Source organism: Equus asinus, chromosome 25 (genome assembly GCF_041296235.1).
Source record: "Equus asinus isolate D_3611 breed Donkey chromosome 25, EquAss-T2T_v2, whole genome shotgun sequence".
NCBI lineage: Eukaryota > Metazoa > Chordata > Mammalia > Perissodactyla > Equidae > Equus > Equus asinus.
In genome coordinates this window covers 51,288,165-51,311,314 of record NC_091814.1, presented here as the reverse complement: position 1 = coordinate 51,311,314, position 23,150 = coordinate 51,288,165, and the positions used below count along the sequence as shown (strand labels likewise).

At 35.0% G+C, this 23,150-nt stretch overlaps 1 protein-coding gene across 2 annotated transcripts in view; it reads right to left on the bottom strand.

Moving 5' to 3' along the window:
* Nucleotides 1-23,150, bottom strand: part of KIFAP3 (kinesin associated protein 3) — a 150,837-nt gene that overhangs the window by 77,593 nt on the left and 50,094 nt on the right. For both annotated transcript variants that reach the window (XM_070497616.1, XM_014845164.3), the window contains exon 10: nucleotides 18,105-18,267. In XM_070497616.1, coding sequence (XP_070353717.1) covers nucleotides 18,105-18,267 — 163 coding nt within the window. The remainder of the gene's footprint in view (nucleotides 1-18,104; nucleotides 18,268-23,150) is intronic.

The following is a 23,150-nucleotide window of genomic DNA, read 5'->3' as shown; positions in this document are numbered from 1 at the left end:
CTTTAAGCAGCATGTCCCAGGCAAATAAAACCTAGAGGTGTTTCCCCCTCGTTGTTTGGGCTGAGCACAACTGAACAAAAAGAAACTGGAATAAGACTGGCACTATACCAGAGATATTTTTTTTCCTTGAGGAAAGTGTATAAAGAGGTAATGACAGATCTAAGGGACTACAATATTGTACTCAGAGTCTATATAACCCAAATTGCTGATATGTCTTCTAGATTTTGTCTGGATATAGGTTCCCTAGAATTCAATCAATTGATATACAAATATCTCTAAGATAGATTTTCTTTCCTTTTTGTATTTATTTAGGGAATAAAAAAAGATATAAACTGACATTTGCCCTTTTATTCAGGAAAAAGATGTAAATATTTTATAAATGGTCTTGTTATCCATATGTTACCTTGATGATTCTAATCCAGATCTTATTGTTATAAATCACATATTTCCTTCCTCCTCTAAAGAACTGCAATATATGAATGAAGACTACAGTATATAAACCACAGGTATCTTATTCATTGAATCATAAATTTCATAAATGATTAATTGCTTGATAAAAATGTAGCCTATAACTTTATGACATCTAGCAGATATCTGACAGCTACAACAAAAGGACAAAGTATTTTAGAACAAAAGTGAATACTGCAGTGGGAAGAAGTCTGGAAATAACCTGAATTCATCTCTTCAAACACAGCTGCACACAGAAAGTAGAGGCTTTCTGGCAGCCAACATTTATTATTACTTAAAGGCTAATTTTCAGATCACACAGCAATAAACAGCCACTAAGAGAGATTAAATGGTCCAAGTAAAATTAAGAGCTTATACCCTTTATTATAAGCTCATAGTCTTCTTCATTCATTGGAAGAAAAGATATCTGAGTTCTTAAAAAAATAAACCTCAAAAAACTCCCAAAACAATCTTGTATGTCCTAAATGAATTCAGGGTTGGAGAGTAGGATTTTCTCATAAGAATTCATAACTAAGACCATAAACTCCAGCTAACCAGCTATGATTCCTCCACATCCTACAAATAGCAGGCATTTCAAAAGGGCTCCTTTATGACTCACAGACATCAATTATTCCCTAATGGCATCCCAAGTAAAAACAGGCTGCCAATAGTCAGTATGCTGGCATAGGACCAAAGGCTCTGTGAATTTTGAGCAGAGCAGTGAAAAGACTGAATATTTTGAGAACTAGGTCCTTAATGACTAGAGGTGGATTAGTCAAATCTGTTCAAGTAATAAGACCAGGGTGGAAAAAAAATGGCCTAGTCATTATGATTCCTTTGGTATTTATGGTAATAAACATGAATCATGATGAACTCACTGGCTATAAATACAGAAGTCACAAGTACTTCGATAGGATTTCCACAGGAATTCACTGTTAATTAGCTGGATCATTATTTGAAAGTGTTACTGAATTATCTTAGCAGTTGTGCAGCCATACCCAAAAAACTGGTCATTGCCAGCTGAGGGCAGTTAATGCCTTAACAAACTGGTCATTAACTCCAGTAACTGATTTTGTGGGAATTATTGCACTTATAAAGTACATTCAAGAGTTTTTTTTTTTTTTCTTTTTAAAGAAATTTGCAGCTGTGGTTCAGCTGCAGCAGCTGAAGGAGAAAAAAATCCGCTCTCTGGGCTGCTCTCACAATCGATTTTCTGCCAATTAAAGGGCAAACATGTGCTGATGGGTTTTGAATTTTAAAATGTCTTCAGTTTTTTATCTCTGAAGTGATTAGTAAAAACACCATTTAGCTACTAATTTTGTAAGACACTTGGGATTTTCCATTCACAGTTCAGTCAAACAGAAATATGAGTTCTGAACACCAGAACTTAAAGCCAAATTTCCACTTCTGCAGTAGACCCAGCCCAACACTTTGTAAAAACAGAGTGAGAACACAAATTATGAGCCACATTATTAGCCAGATTCTCATTCCCTCTACACTTCATGCCTTCATTCAAAGTAGAAAACTCCCTTTGAAGTCACAAAGGCTCCATGAAAAGATAAGAGAAGTGGGAATATAAGCAGCCTTATATTAGAATAGAGCAGCATTAAGGTGATATATTACCCCTAGACAGTCTACGTTAATACAGCGTACTTCAAAAATTGCAAGTGTCTTTCAGTTTACTATAGAGTTAGAGCCCCTAAAGCTCTATCAATACGGTGAAAATGCCATAGGCAAAACCACCACTTAAAAGGTAACTGCAACAATTACTGAACATATATATTGACTATATTGAAATATACTAAAAATATATTGAAGGCATATTAGAACATATTTTGTACATGTTTCCATATAATTTTACGTTTAACTTATTAGAGCACAAACTGCAGATACATATCCAGTAAGACTGGACAGCCTTAGTTAAAACTTGATTTGGAGAGACCAATTTTTAAGATTGCAACTATACAGGACAGTCTTCTGTTTTATAACAGATTTATTCACAGACAACTCTAGCAAAGATTCGAGATGAAGAGATAAAAACTGAAAGTTTTTAACCATGAGTTGAGGGGAAAAAAAAGACAGAATTTATAGATTACAATGATCAGTATAAAAACAAGTATAACAACAGTTTTGTAATACAATGGTTCGTGGATAAACGATTTTGGTGTCCAATTATTTAATTTAAAAACTATAACGAAAGGAAATTGTAAATCTACCATTAAACTTACTAGCTCTGTCACATTAAGAGGTATTCACTAAATAAGTACTCTAAAATTCAACACTTTTGATATATTTTCATCCTTTTTAGTATGTATAACTGTACATTTTGCCACATAGCTTATTTTTCAAATATTTTCAATTATTTTATTACCTTCTCTGTAGTATTCTTTTATTACAGCCAGAGCCTACGACAACAACTTATTTATAATATACTCTACAAAATATGCATACTTGCAGTACAAATGATAAGGACCAAAATAAAGCCCTCAACAATGACTGCTTTCTAGCCTACAGGTCCACATCATTGACTAATGTGCTTTGGTTGGCTTTTACCATCTAGAAATGGAGATACCCCAGGCAATATTCACACATAGAGTATTGGAACCAGCTGTTGACAGAAGAATCCTAAGAAAAAAGGCTTCTTGATTTAATTGGGAAAACAGGAGGAAGCATAAATTTTACTGCCATTAATAACTTCAAGCAATCTTGATATGACTCTACCTCACCCTGACGGCTAGACATGTGCTTTTTGTTAAAGTGTTTGCCACATCTGACCCCCATTGTTTGCTCACTTGATCAGGTAAGAAAATGTAGGTTTATTTATAGGATAAATGAGGCCTATTAAAATTGAGAAACAGTGCAGTAGTCTGAGGAGCTGCATACTGAAACAGATGTGCGAAATTCCATAACAGTTTTGTAATAAACAGGCCAAATGAAGTTATTAAAAAAAATCTACTTTAAGTTTCTTAAAGAAACCATCATAAAGCCAATCTAGTTTTTAAGAAGACAGGAAACACCTCCTAGTTGGAAAACGTCATTATTCTGACCATTTCCAAATAGTTCTTAATAAACAAGCCAGAAAAGGCCATCTACAAAATATTACTCTTCACAAAATAAAGACAAGCTTGATTTCTTCATTTTATGAAGCTTTTGCTAAGTTAAAAATTAAGTTATATTGATACATCATGAAAAAAGTAAATTTAACATTATAGAGGAATTTCAAAGGTGTTCAGAACTTAACTTTTTCAATTTTGTTTTAAGGACAAATGACAGAATGGTCAAAGGAAATAACCTTTAATTTTTAAGTGATCAAAGTTTAGGGTCCAACAGTATCTGCTCTGGCGGTCTCCAACAATAAGGGAAATCAGACTTGTCTCAACCGGAAGAAATCAAACATTTATCACTTAACTCTTGACCTGGTCTGACTCCCTACACGCTGATAAAATCTTTCTACAGCCTTAGAAAATGTCCTGAAACCCAGATTACCTAATATAATCTAGATCAAGATGAATCAGGTGCCATTAAAACCATTCTGGGTCTACTCACAGAATGCAAAAACATTTTTATCAGTTTAGAACACCTCAGAAACTCTAATTTATCTTCCAGTGAAGAGAATATAGTCTAACATTACTCTGACTAAAATTTGGATCCTTTTTGAAACGATTCACGGTGAATTGTGAAGAAGGCATGACAATGTGCTACCGAATCTAGAAATCCTAAATTTTCTGCCGTAACCAATAAAACTAGTTTTAGCACAAACCAGCCATGCAAATTAGCATAGACTCATGACCTTCAAATTTCAAAGAATCAAAATTTATACAGATAAGGATTTGAATCAAGATTTAAATTACGGCTCAACTTTCATACAAGTAGTATTCAGTGCCATGTATGGATCAATGACCAATGTGGTTCTGGTGATTATAGGGCAACTTTAAGAAGGATGTCTGGGCTAATTAACTTTTTTAGTTAACTTGCACACAGAATCATAAATTATATGTTAAAGTGCCTAATACAAGTTAAGCACTTTATGAATATTTATTATGAGTTTGATCTTTAGCTATTATAATTATTGGAAAGCTTGGTAAAATCTCTAGGTAACACTAGTAATTCCTCATTTTTTAGGAAATATTCTCATTGCTGTTTATAAATGAACTAAGGAAGTATCCCAAGGCAGGGTAATTTGTGATGCTCGATTCAATATTATATGGCCTTTAAATACTTTAAAAGAACAATATGCTAAACTAGGATCAAGCCTGTCATTTCATTGATCTGAATAGTGCTTTTCAAACTATCTGTAGTGGAGGAACAGGTTTTAATTTTTTCTCCTAATGTGTCAAAGACCAATACTTTCGTAAAGTACAATAAAAATGAAATTAGACAAAAGATATGCAAAATAGAACTTAAAAATTTGTATTATTATATTCAGCAGACATAATTTTATTTGCTATAAGTGCTTAAATGCCATTCTCAATTTCTGGATTTACCTATTACAGACCAGTTAACAGTCTATGAATGTGCATTGGTCTGTGGACCACATTTTGAGTATCACTGTATTAGAAGACTCCTGCCTTGAATTTACTAAAGAAATCTATACCATATAATGTAAGTGAAATTAAAGTGCTACTTCAATGTTTAAAACAAATCCCCTATAACCAGACCTAGGAATGCAAGATACGCCCCACTATTCAAAAGTTCGCTTTATGCCACTTCACTTTTATGAAAGACCTGCCATTAGTACTTGTTTTTGCTAACAGAAAGAAATCTGAAGAGGATTTTCACTTTTCTGAAAAAAGGCAAAAAGCACAAATAACGTTCAGCATTTGTTTTGCAACGAGCTGTTACAGAGGCTAAGCAGTGAAGCACACTGTCCTATTTCAGGCCTTCCACAGCAGCCACAGCAGACGGCGAACCTCCACCTTCCACGTGAGGCAGGCAGACATGGAAGAAAGAGTAGACGTTAGTGACCGGCCTGCCCTGGTGGACTCAGAAGGTGATGAGATGTTGGCAGACGACCCTCTTCCTCTCTCTCCTACACCCCAGTCCCCTGCAGCTCCCACCACCCCAACCTCCGACAACCTAGCCTACCGCACGTCATCACCACCGCCTCTCAGCCTTCCAGTGTGCTCGCTGCCTTCCTGGTTCAGGTAAGTGAAACTACGTGGTGTGCACGTTATTTCTACCTTCTGTAGGCTGTGTATTTATCATATCGTTCCTGCTTTTACTATATGTTAGCGTTACTTTAGGCTTTATTTATAATTTGGTATGATTTGGTAGGTTACTTTTTGGGGTCTGGGAACACTCAAAAAATTTTTCCATATAGATTAATGCTAATTGCTTCTTTGTTTTATGCAATTTTGGCTTATGAAAGCTTTCATGGGAATGCTTTACTTTCAGATAGTGAGGGAAACCTGTAGTCAAAATTGCAAGGCAAGACTTTTTTCTGTGCTCCTCGTCTTTTTCATTCAGCAACCATTAGCCCCTCAAGCCTTCCCCTTCCTTTTCTTCCTCCTTATTAATAACATTGTATAAGGCTTTCTAGTTATGAAATAAGTACCTATTAATTCTCTCACCTGATTTGCACATCAATCCTATGAGATAGGTCCTATTTTATTCCCCAATTTTCCAAGCAAGACAAAAGGCTTCATAAAGATCAACTGACTTGCTTAATGTTACTCAGCTAATAAAGAATGAAAGGAAAGAAGACAACTCAAGCTCAGGTCTTTTGATGTTCATTCCTCTCATGTGTTCCTTTCATACACTAATCCATCTAAACACCCACCAAATATTTACTGTGAATCTACAATGCGCCAGGCATTGTTGTTGGCACTGGGAATATAGGAGTAAATAAAACTGATACAACTTTACATTTTCAGGGAGCTTCTAGTCTTTGTCCTGGCGTGGTGGTAACAGTTGGGTGAGTGCTGAAGACAAATAAACAAGATAATTATATGAAAGGCATATTATGTGGTGATTAAGTGCTATGTAGAAAAATAAAAGGATAAGGAGAAAAAGAGCATCACAAGCCAAGGGCTGAAATTTAAGTAGGATAAACTGGGAGCAAAGCCTGAAAAAGATGAGGGAATGAACTATGCAAAAAAAACTAGGAAAGGACATTCTAGGCAGAAGGAACAGGAAGTGCTAAAGTCCTGAGGTAGGAGTATTCCCATTGGGTTCAAGGAACAGCAAAGAAGCCAATGTGCCTTCAGCAGAAAGAATAAAAGAGACAGTACGAGAAGTTATAGTTACAGAATTCAGGAGCCAGGAGAGAACATACAAACTCTTGTATGTAGGCCATTGGTTCTTCCTCTGAGATGGGAAGTCATTGGAGAGTTGTGAGCAGAGTCATGACATGATTTAATTTGAATAAGATCAGTCTGTTGTGTTATGTTACGAAGAGACTGGGGCACAAGGGCAGAAGCACAAAGGTAGTCAGGATGCTACTGTATTAAACCAGGAAAGAGACGATGGTGGCTGGGACCACAGTGGTAGCATCTATATTTTGAAGATGGCGCTGACTGACCTGACAGATTGGATGTAGGGTAGGAGGGAAAGAGAAGAGTCAAGGATAACTTCCTCAGTTTGGGCCAGTTAACTAGAAAGAGGAAGTCACCATTTATGGAGATGGAAAAGATTGTGAAAATAGTGGGTTCAGGGAGGGTGTGGAGGGGTGGGGAGGCTCAGGAGCTTAATTTTGAACATGTTAAATCTCAGATACTAATAAGGCACCCAAGTAGTAAAGTTTGGAGTAAGGAAATCAGAGAAGAGGCTGAAATTATCTATCTTTCTATTTATATCAGGGAGTCATCATTATAGATACAGTATTTAAATGGAATGGATGAAGTCACCGAGGGAGTAAGTGTGACAAAGAAAAAGTGTGAGGACTTAGCCCTGGGGGGTATCCTAATGCTTAGAGACTGGGGAGATGAAGTGGAAGCAGAAAAGGAGACTGAGAAGGACTGGGTACTTAGGAAAACCAGAAGAGTACTGCATCCTGGAAAATCAATGAAAAAAGTTAAAGGAGGAGAGAATTGTAATAAATGCTGTTCACAAGTTGAGTAATATGAGTGCTGGGAATTGACCACTGGGATTTAGGAATGTAGAGGTCACTGGAACTTGACAAGAGTAGTGTGATGGGGTGTGGGGACAGGAGAGGAGTATGAAAGCCTGATTGGAAAAGATTAAAAAGAGCGTAAAACAGTGAGGGAGAGAAGTGAGAGAGAGAAAGAAATTGAGAGGAGGAGAGAGAGAGGGCACGAGCAGAAGGCAGATAGGAAAGGAAATGAATGCATACAAAAAGGAAGAGAGAAATTGAAGACATGAAATGAAGACAACTCTTTTGGGGGCATTTTGCAATAATGAGAAGAAAAGAAATGGTATGATAGACGAAAGGTAAAAGAGTAAAGTGAGAGTTAAGAATAATCTTTATTAGGATTGAAGAAATAATAGCATATATGTATATCAATGGAAATATTCTACTACAGAGGGAAAAATTAATGATGTGGGACAGAGAGGAGAACTGTTGGAGCAAGAACTTGAGTAGGTGACAGGGAATGAGATGGGGAGGGAGTGTTGGCCTATGGTAAGAGTAGGGGCAAGTTCATCCATAATAACGGGAGAGAAGCAAAGTACAGACACAGACGCAGACAGGAGGGTAAGCATGGCAATAGGAACTCATGGAAGTTCTCTTCTGACTGCGTCTACTTTCTCAGTGAAATAGGAAGCAAAACAACAATGAACTGAGAATAAGGATGAAGATGAGGTGTTGGATTTGTGAGAAGGTAGAGGAATGAAATTTCTCACCTAGGTGAGTACGGGAAAGACCAGACAAAGAAAATGTAGTGTGATTGCTAGGCAGCATTAAAAGTCTAGTATTGGTTAATTATCCAGAATTTACTCTACGCTGCTGTCACTCTGTGCTCAGGGTCTCCCACCTCCATCCTCCTACACCATGTCACACATTCCCCACCCACTTCACAAGGCATCAAAGCAACTGTTAAGAATGACTCTCACTAAGACATGGTTGGCTGAACACTCAACTGTCCAAAGGGCAAGGCAAGAAATATAACTAAATGTCTAAGTATAAGAAAAAATAAAGATTATCCTAGGAGAATGGGAGGGTTTGCGTTGTGCATCGAAATCCAAATATAAAATTAAGAAAACATACCTTGGCAAAGCCAAACATGTCTTCTAGCTGGATTTAAGCTGCTAATTTGAGACTCCTCGTGTATTATTATTACAAGGAGTGTTCGCATTTAATATCAATTAAAATCTTTAAGGAAATGCTCTAATTCACTGATTATCAGAGTATGGTCTGAAGACCCCTAAAGAGGATTCAAAAAGTCATATCCTTTCTATAACAATACTAATACAGTATTTTCCTTTTTTAAACTCTCGTTCTTTAAGAGGTTACATGACATGACATATATGACAGACATGGAGATTTGTTGAGGGACATATGAGAGCCAGCTGTTTTCTATTAAACCTGACTTTAAAGAGTTTTGCAATTGTAAAACTATGCCACTCCTCTCACTAATTTTTGTTTTATTTTAGAAAAGTTATTTTTCATAAAAAAATTTGTTAACATGTAGCAGGTTTGTTATTTAAAAATGAATAAATATTTAAAATTTTTCTCAGTTTTAATTTTGAATATAATAAACATCCATAGATACAACCCCCCCATAAACAAAAGCTCTTTGGGGGTCCTCAATAATTTTAAGAGTGTAAAGGGACCTTGACACCAAAAGTTTGAAAACTGATGTTCTAACCATTGAATTCCTACAGTCTCCAAATAAACGGAGAAGACTTACAAAAGAGCAGAGAAACTCTGGAAAGTGCTGATTGCCTACAATTTACAGGGAGCTACCTAATTTGCCTAACTGTTATGTTAGCTGTGCTTATTCTATTTTTATTTTAACAAATGCAAAAATTCACATATGTAGGATAAGACCTGTATATTTTATAAGGTTTATTCCCTTGAGTTTAAATTCCTTGGAAAATCAAGTTAAAAATTGAAAAGCCGACATGAAAACCCAGAACATTACTCAATTTAAAATACATATAAATATCATCCACAAAGGTAAAAAAAAAACCCAGCATAAGCAAACTCAAAATTGTCCAAAAGAGTTCACCAGTGAAATGTGGCAGCTTTTTTTTTTTTTTGGAGGAAGATTAGCCCTGAGCTAACATCCTTTGCCAATCCTCCTCGTTTTGCTGAGGAAGACTGGCCCTGAGCTAACACCTGTGCCCATCTCCTTCTACTTTATATGTGGGACGCCTGCCACAGCATGGCTTGCCAAGAGGTGCCATGTCTGCACCCGGGATCTGAACCGGTGAACCCCTGGCCTCTGAAGCAGAGTGCTCAAACTTAACTACTGCGCCACCAGGCAGGACCCAAAATCTGGTAGCTTTTTAATAAAATTATTAACTAGGCACTCTGTAATACACTGTCTCTGTCATCATGTGATGTTAAGCTTTATGCACAAACCAATGTCGTGATGAACTAGGCTCTTCCTAAGAATACGCTTCAGTTGTGTATTTATGCTTGCTTCTGTGCTAGTATCACCCCCAAGCACATCAAACAATACTCAGCTTATGAAACATCCAAAACAAAGAAACTAAGTGCAAAAACATTATTTGCTTGGTGCATCAGAAAAAAGCTAAGAAAATTTAGTTTTTCAAGTTACTTTTGAAACATTATCAGTGCAATCTCCAGGGAAATGAAGAATACACTATGACAAGGAATTTCCTTGCCATACCCCAACCCAGGATATTCTGACATAAGGAAGCACTCTTGAGACACATCAAGGTCAAACGGCTTAAGGACTTATAACAAGGGAATATTTTTTTAATGATCTTTACTCTAGGATGAGCCAAAAGATCTTTAAACACTTTTAAAAAGTTAACTCGAGATCATAAAAAAAACCTGAACAAACTAACAACTAGATAAGTAAAGCCAAACTCTCTAGGTCCAATTCAAGTTGCACATAATCGTATTTACTGAAACCATTGGCTATGATAGGTCTCCCAGATGGTAACATAAAGTTACTAGGCATAAGAAACTATGTGTTAAGCACAAGGATGAACAGAACTGAAAAGATTTATAAATGATACTGAATTAAGAGATAAGTTTAGGATCCTTATAAAACCTTAGCAAAATAACACATCAAAAACTGAAATAAGAAATGAATAAATTTGGTGGATTTAAGAAAAGAAGAGCAAAGGAATATTTAGATATAAGATTTTCCATGGACCAAAATAAAATTTTTGAAACATTTTGAGAGAGAATGCCTTCTTTATGCCTACGAAAAGATCAAAACTATTCAAACAAATCAATTTCAGGAGAAGTAAAGAAAGAAAATTTTAAATATTGATTTCTAAAATTCCTTATTAATCCCTTTATGTGTCCCTGATATCAAAGGAAAAGCCAAAATCAAAATTCCTAAATGAAATGCTTTAGATGATAAAACAATATTAAAATAATTTTTGGTTCAATTGCATTACAGTTCACTCAGAGCCTCACATGGCAAAAGAGCTGAGCTATATAACACAACTTCTCCTCTGCTCTTTAATAGTTATTCACATGACAAAACCTTTCTCAATTGTAAACACTTTTTCATTTATTCCGCAATTCTCACAACAGCAGGAGTCGCAATGTACTAGTTAAATGTTTCAGGATACAAGAGAAGAGGATTAAATGTTCATACAGCCCAGCTTTATTAGAGCCTGAAAGATTCATGATTCATTGTACTCTAGTTAAAATAATCTATTATTAAGTATAAAAAGATTTTTCAGTTATGGGGTTCCCAAATAATAATAAAGAAAACCTACTTAAAATCTGATAGCATTTTCAGTTGAAACAGCATCCCTAAGAAATCACTTCCGAAAAGTTCTACCACATGTATAGCCCTGTAAAAGTGCTTTCGCATTTTTGCATCTTTTTAAAAATAAGTAATTTCTACACATAAAGTGGGTACTTCTTTAATTCGGTCATCTGTCAAACTGAACATATACTAAACAATGAATTTATTTGTAATGAAAAAAGCAAACTGACCACTCATGTTCCACTGTACACTCTTTAATTCCTTCTCCATGACTACAGTGAAGAAAATGCACCCCAAATTCTTTAAATATTTGATTTACAGAAGGTTTTTTCTACTTCAAAAATAATTTCAATTGCATAGAATCACTCCAAGTACTTGCCAAAGAATAACCTAGAATAATTTAGATTATCTACTGCTCAACACATTAAAAATCCAGCAGAGACAGTGATATTTCTGAAGATTTGAAGGGAGAGAACTCTAACCACTTCCCCTAGTTCAATGATTCCCAACTGAACATCAAATCAATTGGAGGACATAAAATCAATGAGTAAGTCATAAGTAGAATAAGAGGATAGAAAATATAATGCACTGCACACAGAAATGGTAAATACTGCCTTGTGAAGATTTTTTAAAATTACAAGTATTAAACAAAGTGTATTATATCATAAATAAAATATGTATATTAATATACACATATGGATATAAACACATACATATATACATCACATACATATGTGAGTATTGAGTTGCAATGTAAAGTATATCTTACTTATAGATTGGGGTAAAAGATGTTTGAAAGTTACTACTCTAGATCCCTTTAAAATCTATGCCTGCTATAAGGCTTCCTCACTATAACTTCTATATAATCATAGTGGCTGAAGATCAGAGATATTAAATATATCACTGAATAACTCAATTGAGAAGTTCAGTTTATTGTGTTAGGAGTTAATGATTTAATTTTCCATACAAGTGAAAAATGCGCTAACAAATACAAAAATGACCATTCTAATAATCACTTATCAGGAAATCATTTATGTACTAAATGCAACCTCTTTGAACATAGCAAAGAGTACAATCAAGCAAAACAAGTTTCTTCACAGTCAAAAGAAATGTTACAAAGTCCACGCAATAAATGTTAGTAGGAAGACAACCCTTTGGGCATTTGTTTGGAATTCATTTTTAACAAAACACACTTCAAATAAATTCAGTTGTTGGTTTCCAAGACCACAGATTAGAAACACATCATTAGAGGAGAGGAAAATTGCTGCTGGTACAGAAGAAATGAGAAGTGACAGCTACGGACAAGAGGGAAAAACAGAAAAACTGTATATAAAAATTCAAATATACATGGCATTCTGGGGCCATTTAGCAAAATGAAGTACTTGAGCACAGCAATATTTACAGCCTTGTATAATAAATTATCTTCAGAACTACAAACTTGGATCAATGATAATAAAAACAACAATGGCTAATAATCATATAGCACTTGAACCTAAGCACTCTGGCACCAAAGTCCATGGTTTTAACCACGACACTATATTACTTCTCAATAAAAATTTAAATTATTTTCATGGTATTAAGGTAAATTTAAGAAAATACTTAAGAAAAGAAAAACGTAATCAATTTTTAAAAGACCTTCACACAAAATGATTAAATACCCTTATGGTATAAGCCTAGAAAACCTGCTTAACAAAAAGACCCATTTCTGGATATCTATTGTTTGTATTCCACGTATTTTTACAATAATTTCACAAATTTATAATTTCCTAACATTAACTGCATTATCTTGTTTAACCCTTTCCTATTAATATGTACCATTATTATCTACGCATGGAGATGAGAAAACTGACATACGGCTTAAGTAATCTGTAAAACACCACACAGCAAGTAACTGATGAAGCCAATATTCAAAGTCATATAGTCCGGCTCCAGAATTCTAGCTTTTAATCAATGTGCTCTGTGTTACTACAGTTGCTAGATATACTACATATGGTAGTATTTGCCATAATGTCTCAGGATGTACTTTTTAGGATAGTCTGGTAATCCCGGAATTACAGCTAAAATTCAAAAAAACTGAAAAACACCTGTCAGGATTATTAGGCTGCTTGCTCACTAATGTTCCAGTTCTAATCCTTCCAAGCATTTCCCCACCTCCTTAAAGTTTGGTATAGCCATGTGACTTGCTTTTATCAATGGAAATGTAAATAAAAATATGTTTGTCACTTCAGAGTGGAAGCCTTTAAGAGAAGTTTACAGTTCTCCATTTCTCTATCTCCCTCCCCTGGTGCCATGGTGACCTGCAGGCTCTACGGTCCGGGTCTTTTACTGATGCTAATATGGACCAACACTTTCTACTTGCCCATAATGGACATAGAATACCAACAAGAAATACATTTATGTTGTATTTTAGGCTACAGAGATCTTACGATTTGTTTACTAATAATCATAGCCTTGTTCTCTTAACTAATAGACTTAACAGATAGGTTTTTCCCGGGAAGGGATGAACAAAAGGGCCATTTTTAGGAAACGATAAAACAAAAACAACTCTGAAGTTTATAAAATGGTAATGTTCCAAAAGTTCAAATTGAGTCAGTTAGGTGGAATTTGAAAAATGTTTTTTTCCATTGGCTCAGCTTATAAGGGGCCTGATAAAGAGTAGAAAATAACAGTGCCATTAAAATAATTAAAAGAATGTGAAATAAGTAAATAGATCTAAACTTGTCGATATTCTGAACACATAGACATATTGAAGCATTTCACAGAAGTTGAAGGCACTGTTCTCTAGGATATTTTAATTTCTCTTCAATATGTACATTTTCTCCCTTTCCTTGATCCTGGAATATCAGTAGATAGTCTCTTTTGTTTACTATGTATGATTGCCATTGTTTCCATGGCTTGTAAGTGGAATTAAAAGGAACAATTAAAAAAAAGTTATTAAGCAAAAGACATGAACATTTGAAAAAAAGAAACTGCTTAAGTTAAAATTCAGTGACTTGCGAGCCACAAGAGAGGAGAAAAAAGAAAGTATGACATACTGAATCTTTACCTAAACAGGAATGATTTTAGAGCCTACTTATTAGTCCTCAAATCAAAAGTTGTCATGAGTCTATAAGTGAATATTGGTTCCTCACATGGCAAAGAGCCAAGCTGTAACCAACTTCCTCTGCTTTTAATAATTATTCAAATCATAACACCTTTTCATGTTTTTTTTTTAATTTATTCTCCAAGAAAATTTTTGTGGATATTTTTATGAGTAATGTAATTCAGCCATCATCTATTTTATTTACCATAAAAAGATAAGCTGAAAGGTTAGTAAAGCAAGCAAGCTACCCATAAACATCTCAGCATAATCATGTGGCTTTCAATTAGTTTTTACGGATCAGCCAAGAACAGAGGTGGAAACTTTTAAGATCACCCATTTCTACCTATGTAACGTAAGGTTAGAATAATACTAGCTTCTTATTCTGCTAGTGCAGTAAAATCTGATGCCCTAGGAATCCATAATATTTCAAAGAAAACAATGAAGCAGCACTTTGAAAGAATGATTCAAAGGAGGTAAAATGTTTTCAGTTGCTCTTCCTACTCAAAGCTTCATTTCTCTACTGCATGAAGATTCCAAGATCATCACTGCCTCTCGGTAAGTCTAAACTTGCTGTATTTTTAATGTATTTGTTGAAAAGAGAAACCATATTTCTCTGACTGTTATGTCTCTTTTAGTGGTTTCCTCTTTGCACTTTTATTCACCTATTGGACAAGTTTTTCTTTTTTAACCCTTATTACCTCTCCTAAGTGCCAGATCTGCATTTCCATCTCCTCATTGAACATCTTTGTCTAAGATGTCTCCAACATGTCTCAAACTAAATTCATCACTGATTCCCTCTAATTACTTCCTTCACACTTCTCTATTTCTGTTCCTGGCACTAGCAATCTAACCGTCACTGAGTTTTACGAGTTCTTTCTCTCCCACTATACATGTTCCAACAGTGACAATGTCATATTAAGTCTACCTATGATATATCTCTTTTGCCCTTTCCTTTTGCCTGAGATCTCACATATTACCTCTTCTCTAATCAAGATTTTCTTTACCTCTTGTCTTGCTACTACAATAGGCTATTATTCTCATCTTTAGACTCTAGTTCTCGTCCATCCAAGAGAATGATGTCAGATTAATTTCCCTAGAACAGTACTGTGATTATGATCTAACCAGCTCAAAAACCTGCAATGATTCCCAGCACCAACTATTTAAGTATAAGTTCTTAGCATAGCCTTAAGCTTCATAATACCACATAAGAGCATAAACCCATTTTTTTTCAAACGACTCCCACTATTTCTTATTTATTGTTCTTCATGCTGGCCTAGCACCATCTATGCCTTATGTAATGTTGATCATTTTATCTGAAATATTTTCTACAGCCTCTATTCTTCTTCCTTTGTAAATATCACCTTGTTAAAATGAAAGACCTGTCAATGCCCCTCTCAAATCGCATTTTGTCTATGAAGTACAAATATGGGAACATTCTCTTCTTGAAATCCCTGTATATCTACAGATTGAAAAATATTTCTTGGTAGTGCGTAGTACTGTGCTTTGCCATAGTAGATTACCAACATTTTACTGAATTAAATTGGATTAAACTGCATATACATCACAGGGAAGTAAAGATAAATAAGCTACTTAGTTTGTCAACAAAGATTTAACTTCTATGAGAAGAATATGTACTCAAAGATAAGTCAGCAACACTTATAGAATGTCCACTCTACATGAAATAATAACAATAATAATAATATGATGATGATGTTGGTAAGAAAAATGATAATAGCTAACATTTATTAAGAAAATACAACGTGTCAAGTACTGTTCTAAGCACTTCGCATGTAATACCTCATTTAATCATCAAAATAACTAAGTTTGTTATAGTTATTATCCCCACTTTAGAGATGACGAAAGGAAATCAGAGTTTGGATAAGTTTGCCCAATGTAACACGGTTAGAAGTAAACAGTCACAATTCTAATAAGACAATATGACTCTAGAAATTGAGCTTTAGAAGAGATGAAATATCTTATGTTTTGAATACTAACATCTTATATCCCCAAATTACTATTTTTTAACAAAATATGAAATGACTATCCTATGAGTAATATCACAAAAGTCCCTTTTAAATCATTTGTTTCATAAAAGTAGGTGACGGGATACTGAAAAAACCAAATAGACTATGAATTCCTTCAGGACAAGGACTGTAAGTTACTCATCTTCATACACTGAAAATCTGACCTAATGTTTGATACATAATTTTGTTAGATTTATGATAAATGAAGGATCACATGAATTAATTTCAAGGCCTATCAATTTTACTTTTAAAGCTATCCAGTTTCCTCACTAAATGTTCGTATTGCTTTGGTTCCCCAAAAGAAATTTCTGAAAGTGCTCCTCAATAGAGTTTCTTATAAAATGTATTAATAAAAGTCCTGTGCAATATTTGTGGACTGGCCAATGGAACAAACGTTCTTGGACTGAATAACAGACTAATGAAGATCCTATTCTGAGAAAAACAATAATAAATAAGTTTCCTTAAAACTTATTTTTTAAGGGTACTTGGAGAACTGGATTTTTTAATTATAGCTCTGCCTAGTGTACTTAATCTCAGTCTACTTAATATAACTATACATAGTACTTTATTATAGTAGTTAATAAATCCAATTTTGGCAGCAGATCCACCTGAGTTTGAATTTGAGCTCTGCCTTTTATCAGCTGTGTAATCCTGAGAAAAAAAATCTCAGATGGGGATTCCATGAAATAATGTAAATAAAGCAAATAGCAAAATGACTGGAATAGTAACACTGAATAAACGTCACTACTAGTATTATAAAGAAAATAATGATGATGTCATTGAGAGATTAGATTCATAGATATTAGATAGCTAAGAGGAAACAATGTTAAATCATTCCACTACTATTGGTAACTGTTAAAAATACTTGAATATAAGGAGAAAGCTACAAAACAAGAATGAAACTGTAGTACAGAAACAAAGGAACAGTCTTAAAAGATGAGTAAGAATTTGTTCTCTGGTTAGGAAAGAGAATGGCATTCCAGGTAGAGGCAAAAAGGAGGTGGACAGGCACTCAGGCACAAAAGAGCTTGCTTAGGGAACTGTAGGGGGGTCAGTATGGACATAACATAAAGTATACGTTGGAGAGTAGCAGGTGCCTATAAAGAGAGACATTGATCAGATCATAAACGGTTTTTAATACTCTGCTACGAAGCATTATGTATGAGCACAGAAGAGTTAACTCTTGAATCCACCCTTAACATATAGAAATCTTATTAACAGCTAAAAGAAAATAATGTTTCATAAACTGAATCCTCCAAAACAAATATTCTCTAACTCATGCTATTTAAAAATTCTCTTTTTTACTTAATGACAAAAAGGGTCCCCAAAATGTGTATACTCGTATTTTAAAAGCATGAGAAAATATTTTAAAAGCATGAGAGAATATAAGAACTTAAATGACATCTGCTTTTTAAAAGAAATGCTGAAGAGAAAATAACTTTTCCTTCTTGCTTCCTGGGTAGTACCATTATATTTTCACTTCGGTTTCACTTTCACATAGATAAATGAAGTCAGGAGTTAAAAGTTTCTATTCCATTGCATTCTACAGCACCATGGAAATCCTGGCACACATCATCTTTCATTCATTCTGTTTACTTTTATTATTAAGTTCCCAATCAAAGAAGACATGCAGAATGATCTTTGCTCAACAGACTTTTCAACACAAAGCTCAATTTTTCAACGATGTTGGAAATTCCAAGCAACACTATCATTAATTTTTAAAAAGCATACCTAGGAGTGCAGTGAGTTTGGGAAGCAGTCCAACTTGTACCATCTTATTCCTTAGCCCTGTGTCAAAGGACAGGTTTAGTAACAGTCGGAGGGTGATATTCAGCAGATCTTCATGTTCACAAGGTATCATTTTTACCAGTTTTTCGACAATATCCATTTCCACCTATGTAAAATAATAATACAAATGTAGTGAGGTACTGTTGCATAATCAGACAAAAAAGACTACAAATAATTATTTTTTCATTGTTTTTATCCTCATGTATATCTCTTTTATAAGTAACTAGTTGTTAATCTATATACTCTCATTTTAATCTATAAACTTCTCTAAAATCAAACTTTTGAGGAGAAAATATGAATTTCCACAACATTTCTTCCTTCCTTCACTTAACAGCATCAAATGGAAGACAAATTACATTGTGTCTTGGCCTTCAAGGATTCTACAGTCTAAAAGGAGAGCAGACGAATAGAAGAAATAATTAAAATACAACGTGATAAAAACAGAATGCACAAAGTATCCTGGAAGCAACATGGAAGGAAACACTAAGCTATCTAGAAGAACCCAAAAGATTTCAAATTAGGAACAGAGTTTTAAAAAATGTGTAATATTTGCTCTCTGGTTAAGGCAGGCAAAGGCAAAGTAGGTAGAAGAAAAAGCCAGTGGACAGGCATCTAAGCATAAAAGAGCTTGTTTGGGGCACTGCGAGTGCTTTGGTCTGGCCATCGTATACAGTACACGCTGGGGAGTAGCAGCAGCCTATACAGACAGACATTAGACAGACGACAAAAAGCTTTTAATGCTTTGTTAAGAAGTTTAACATTTTTCTATGGGTTATAGAGTACCTTGGATTATTTTAAGGCCAGAGGGCGATACGGTTAGACTAGTAGCATAAAGATAAATATATTAATACATACATACATACAAACATCGACAACATATATATGTACACAAAAAAAGACACAAACAAATGAATAAGGCACACTGTATAGGACAGAATAGAATATGCAGAGATCAAAGGCAGGCACTTAAGAATGTATTGCATTAGACATGTGCGATGTGACTTGGGTCTGAAACAAAGTAAGGACAAAGAGCTAGGAAAAGGAAAGAATAATTTGAGAGGCATTTAGGAGATATGGTCAAAGCATTTGAACGGGAATTGAAGAGAAAGCACTGAAGATGACTTTCAGGTTTTTGGCTTGGTCAGTGTGTTAGGGGTCCCAAGACAAGTCCGAGGTTCAGCAATTTGCTAGGAGGATTTACAAGATTCAGCATATAGTCATATTCATGACTATGAGTTATTACAGTGAAAGGATGAAGAGTAAAATCAGAAAAGGGAAAACGCACACGGAGGCATAGTCCAGAAGAAATTATGTGTAAGCTTCCTAGAATCCTCTCCCCTAGAGCCACACAAGATATGCTCCAGCACCGAACTGAGACTGAGATCAGCACCCAAGTTTTTATTCGGAGCTAGTCACACAGAAACCCTCTGCCTAGAACAAACTAAAATTCCAGACTCCCAGAACGAAAGGCGGAATTTAGCATAAACCACACTGCTTGTGTAAACCATGTTTATCAATTAGAGAATAGTGAGAACACTACTGAAATCCAAGTTCCCAGACACCAGCCAAGAGCCAACCTTGTAGGAAGGCCTACCTGAGGAGAACGGCCTCGGGCCCCTTTTCTGCACAGTCAATAAGGTGGATGTAAGTGTCATTAAGTAAGATCTGTACATTGAAAAACAAGTGTTGGACAAAGAAGATAAAAAAATATTTTAATTTTTGTCATGTTTAACTTGAGGTGATATTCGGTGGATACTTAGAAAATCTTATAAAACTCAAGAGAAGCTTGGCTATAAGTAATAGTTGAAACTCTAGGATAGGGATCAGCAAACTATAGCTAGTGGGTCTAATCTGACCCACCATCTGTTTTCATACAACCCAAGAGCTAAAAACGGTTTTTGACTTTCACATTTTTAAATGGGTAAAAAAAATCAAATGAAGAATAATATTTCATGACACATGAAAATTATTTGAAATTCTAATTTCAGTTTCCATAAATAAAGTTTTACTGGAACATAGCCATGCTCATTTTTAATAGACTGTCCAGGGCTGCAATCATGCTACAATAGCACAGTTGAGTTGTTGAGAGAGACACTGTATGAGCTACAAGACCTAAAATATTGACTATCTAGCCATTTACAGAAAAAGTTTGTTGACCCCCCCAACTCTAGAAGATTATGAAATTGTTTCAAGAGAGCTTGTTTTAGAGTGAGAAATCACAGAGGACAGAACTTATTTGGTAACATAAGCTCTATATTCATATTTCTTAACATAGCAATCAGAAAAATTTGGTTATAAAAATACCTCACATCTTTATTATAAAACAATAGCTAAAAAGAAGAGAAATTATATAAAACTACCTATTTTTTTTGTTAATTACCAAAAGATCTATGAATAATCTTGCTCCATTTTTCTTTTCTTGGAGATCTAAAGCATTTATTTATGCCACCCTTTCTATATCTTTACTGTAACCTTTCAGTGACCTCACAAAAATCACATTAATAATTGAGCCCTCAATATACATTTTTCCTTTCATTTCATGCCAAAGAGTAAACCAATTTTGTTTTCAAATGCTAAATTGACAACCCAACAATAACTTTTCCTTCAGACCTCTATCTGCACTCCATGGCCACACTGCAGTCACATCCTAGAGCTCTTCGTGAAAAAGTACAAATTCATCTCCCAAGACTCTCTAATTTGGTTCTCTTATTCTCCTAATTTAGTCTTCTAAGTGGCTGGGTCAATCATTCATTTGTTAACTTCTTAGAACAATTTCTACAGAGGTCAGTGACAAATATTTATCACATTTATACAAAATTGTAATTCTATCACTAGCTTCATTGATTACAGTGAATAACTTCGTTTCCAGCTTTATTTATTTATTCATTCAACAAAGATTTCTTAACTAAGCCTTGGGAATATATTGGTGAACAAGAAAGAAATGGTTCCTAACTTCATGGAGTTTATATTCTAGAGGAAGTGAAATACAGTAAAGAAACAATTACAGTTATTTAACTGTAATTGTATAACTAGTATATATGAGAAAACAGCAGAGAAACATGAGAGAATTTAAAGAGAGGACTGGATATAATCTCAGTATAAGGAGTTGTCAAGGAAGGTTTCTCTGAGGAAAAATAATCTCCCAGATGAATAGAAGTTATCTGAAGTTAGTAGAAGAGACAAAAGAGTGGTCTAGATGGGAAGACACAGCATGTGCAAAGGCCATGAGGTAAGATGGAAAATACAGCATTCAAAGAACTCTCTAAAAATTGTCATTCTGACTACAATATGGAGAATGTACTAGAAGGAGGCAAGAATAGAAATAGATTAATTTAAATGCTATGGAAGTAGTCAGGCAGAAGCATTAGTGATTAAAAAAACATAGGCAGAACCTCAAACTTACTCTTAGGATGTAAAAATCTGGAAAGGACATGGTTCCCATCCTAAATGCAAGAAAAATCCAGATACAAAATCCTAACTTAAAAAAAACCAACAACCCATCAGGGAGCTGAGGTTGCAGGGAAATTAACAGGCCTGAGATAAGAGAAAAATAGGCACCCCCAAGGAGACAAGGGTCATGAGCATTGGTTTATATGGGGCAGGGCACTAGAGGAAAAGAGAGCTGGCACAGGAGTGGGTAAGAAGGTCGCACCAAAAAATTTTAAACAAATTGCTAACAGCCAAGTGTGAAGTAGCCTAAGATTATAGAATTTTGAAGCTGCTGGTGCTCAACGAGCTTGCAACCACTTGAAAGCTTTTTTGCAAGGGTCTTATCAGAAGGTCACAAGAAAAACTGGGGACAAGACATGGAAAAAAACTTCCCCTCAGTGGCATGGACCTAGGAGAGGGCACAGTTGCCACTGGGGAAAAGGCATAAAACTCTGTTCAGATATTTTCGCTCTATTTCCCCTACAAAATAAAAGACTTAAGGATCTTGGGGAAGTACACCAAACCCTGTCATATCTAAAGCACACGTGAATACCCACTGCAGTTGGAGGACAGACACAGAAAAAAAATTCTGAGAAGAGGAGTTGACAGGATGACTTCGGAAGCCTCAGTGTTGAGACCCATGGACACAGCACCAGCCTAAGACTGGCCTAAGGCTAAATTAGAACAAGAAAAAAAGTCTCCTTTCTTTCCCCATCCCTGCCCCTGGCATTGGATTAGCAAAAGCTAAGTACCAAATAACACTGCATCTTGCTGAGGGAGGGTTAAAATGAGGAGAGAGATTCACCTTGAGGCACGTGCACACTGGGAAAACCTGAAGTGGAGGGTAAAAGATGAACATTGAGAAAAAGCCTCTGGCGACCAATACCCCACCAAAGATGAGGCAATGCCAGATGAAGTTGATAGTGCATGAAGGGTAAACAAATGCAGCTAAACTCCTGACAAGAATAACATAATCCCCCACATTAAAGGCCTAGAAAAAAAAGGTCTGCCCATTTCCAGATACAAACACTACTTATCTCAGTCTTTACTAATCTACACATCACATCTAGCTATCAATCAAAAATTATAATACATAAAAGAACAAAAAAAAACCCCTTGATAAAGAGATAAGACAATCAACAGAACCAGATTCAGATATGACCTGTATAATTATCAGACAGAGAATTTAAAATAACCATGACTAATATGTCAAAGGCTCTAATGGAAAACATGAATAAATAAATAAAAAATTTCACAGACAAAAACATACTAAAAGAATTAAATGGAAATGCTAAAAACACACATACATATAATACAGAGATGAAGAAAACTTTCAATGGGCTCATTAGTAAAAGTGATATAGCTAATTACAGAATAAACACACCTAGAGGCAGACCAATGGAAATTTTCCAAACTGAACCAAAAAAAAAATAGAAAGAAAAATGAAAATTACAAAACACAGCAACATAGCATCTAAGAGCCATCAGACTCTATCAAATAGACTAACATGTAATTGGAATTCAGTAGGAGAAGAGACAGAATGGGATAGAGGAAATACTT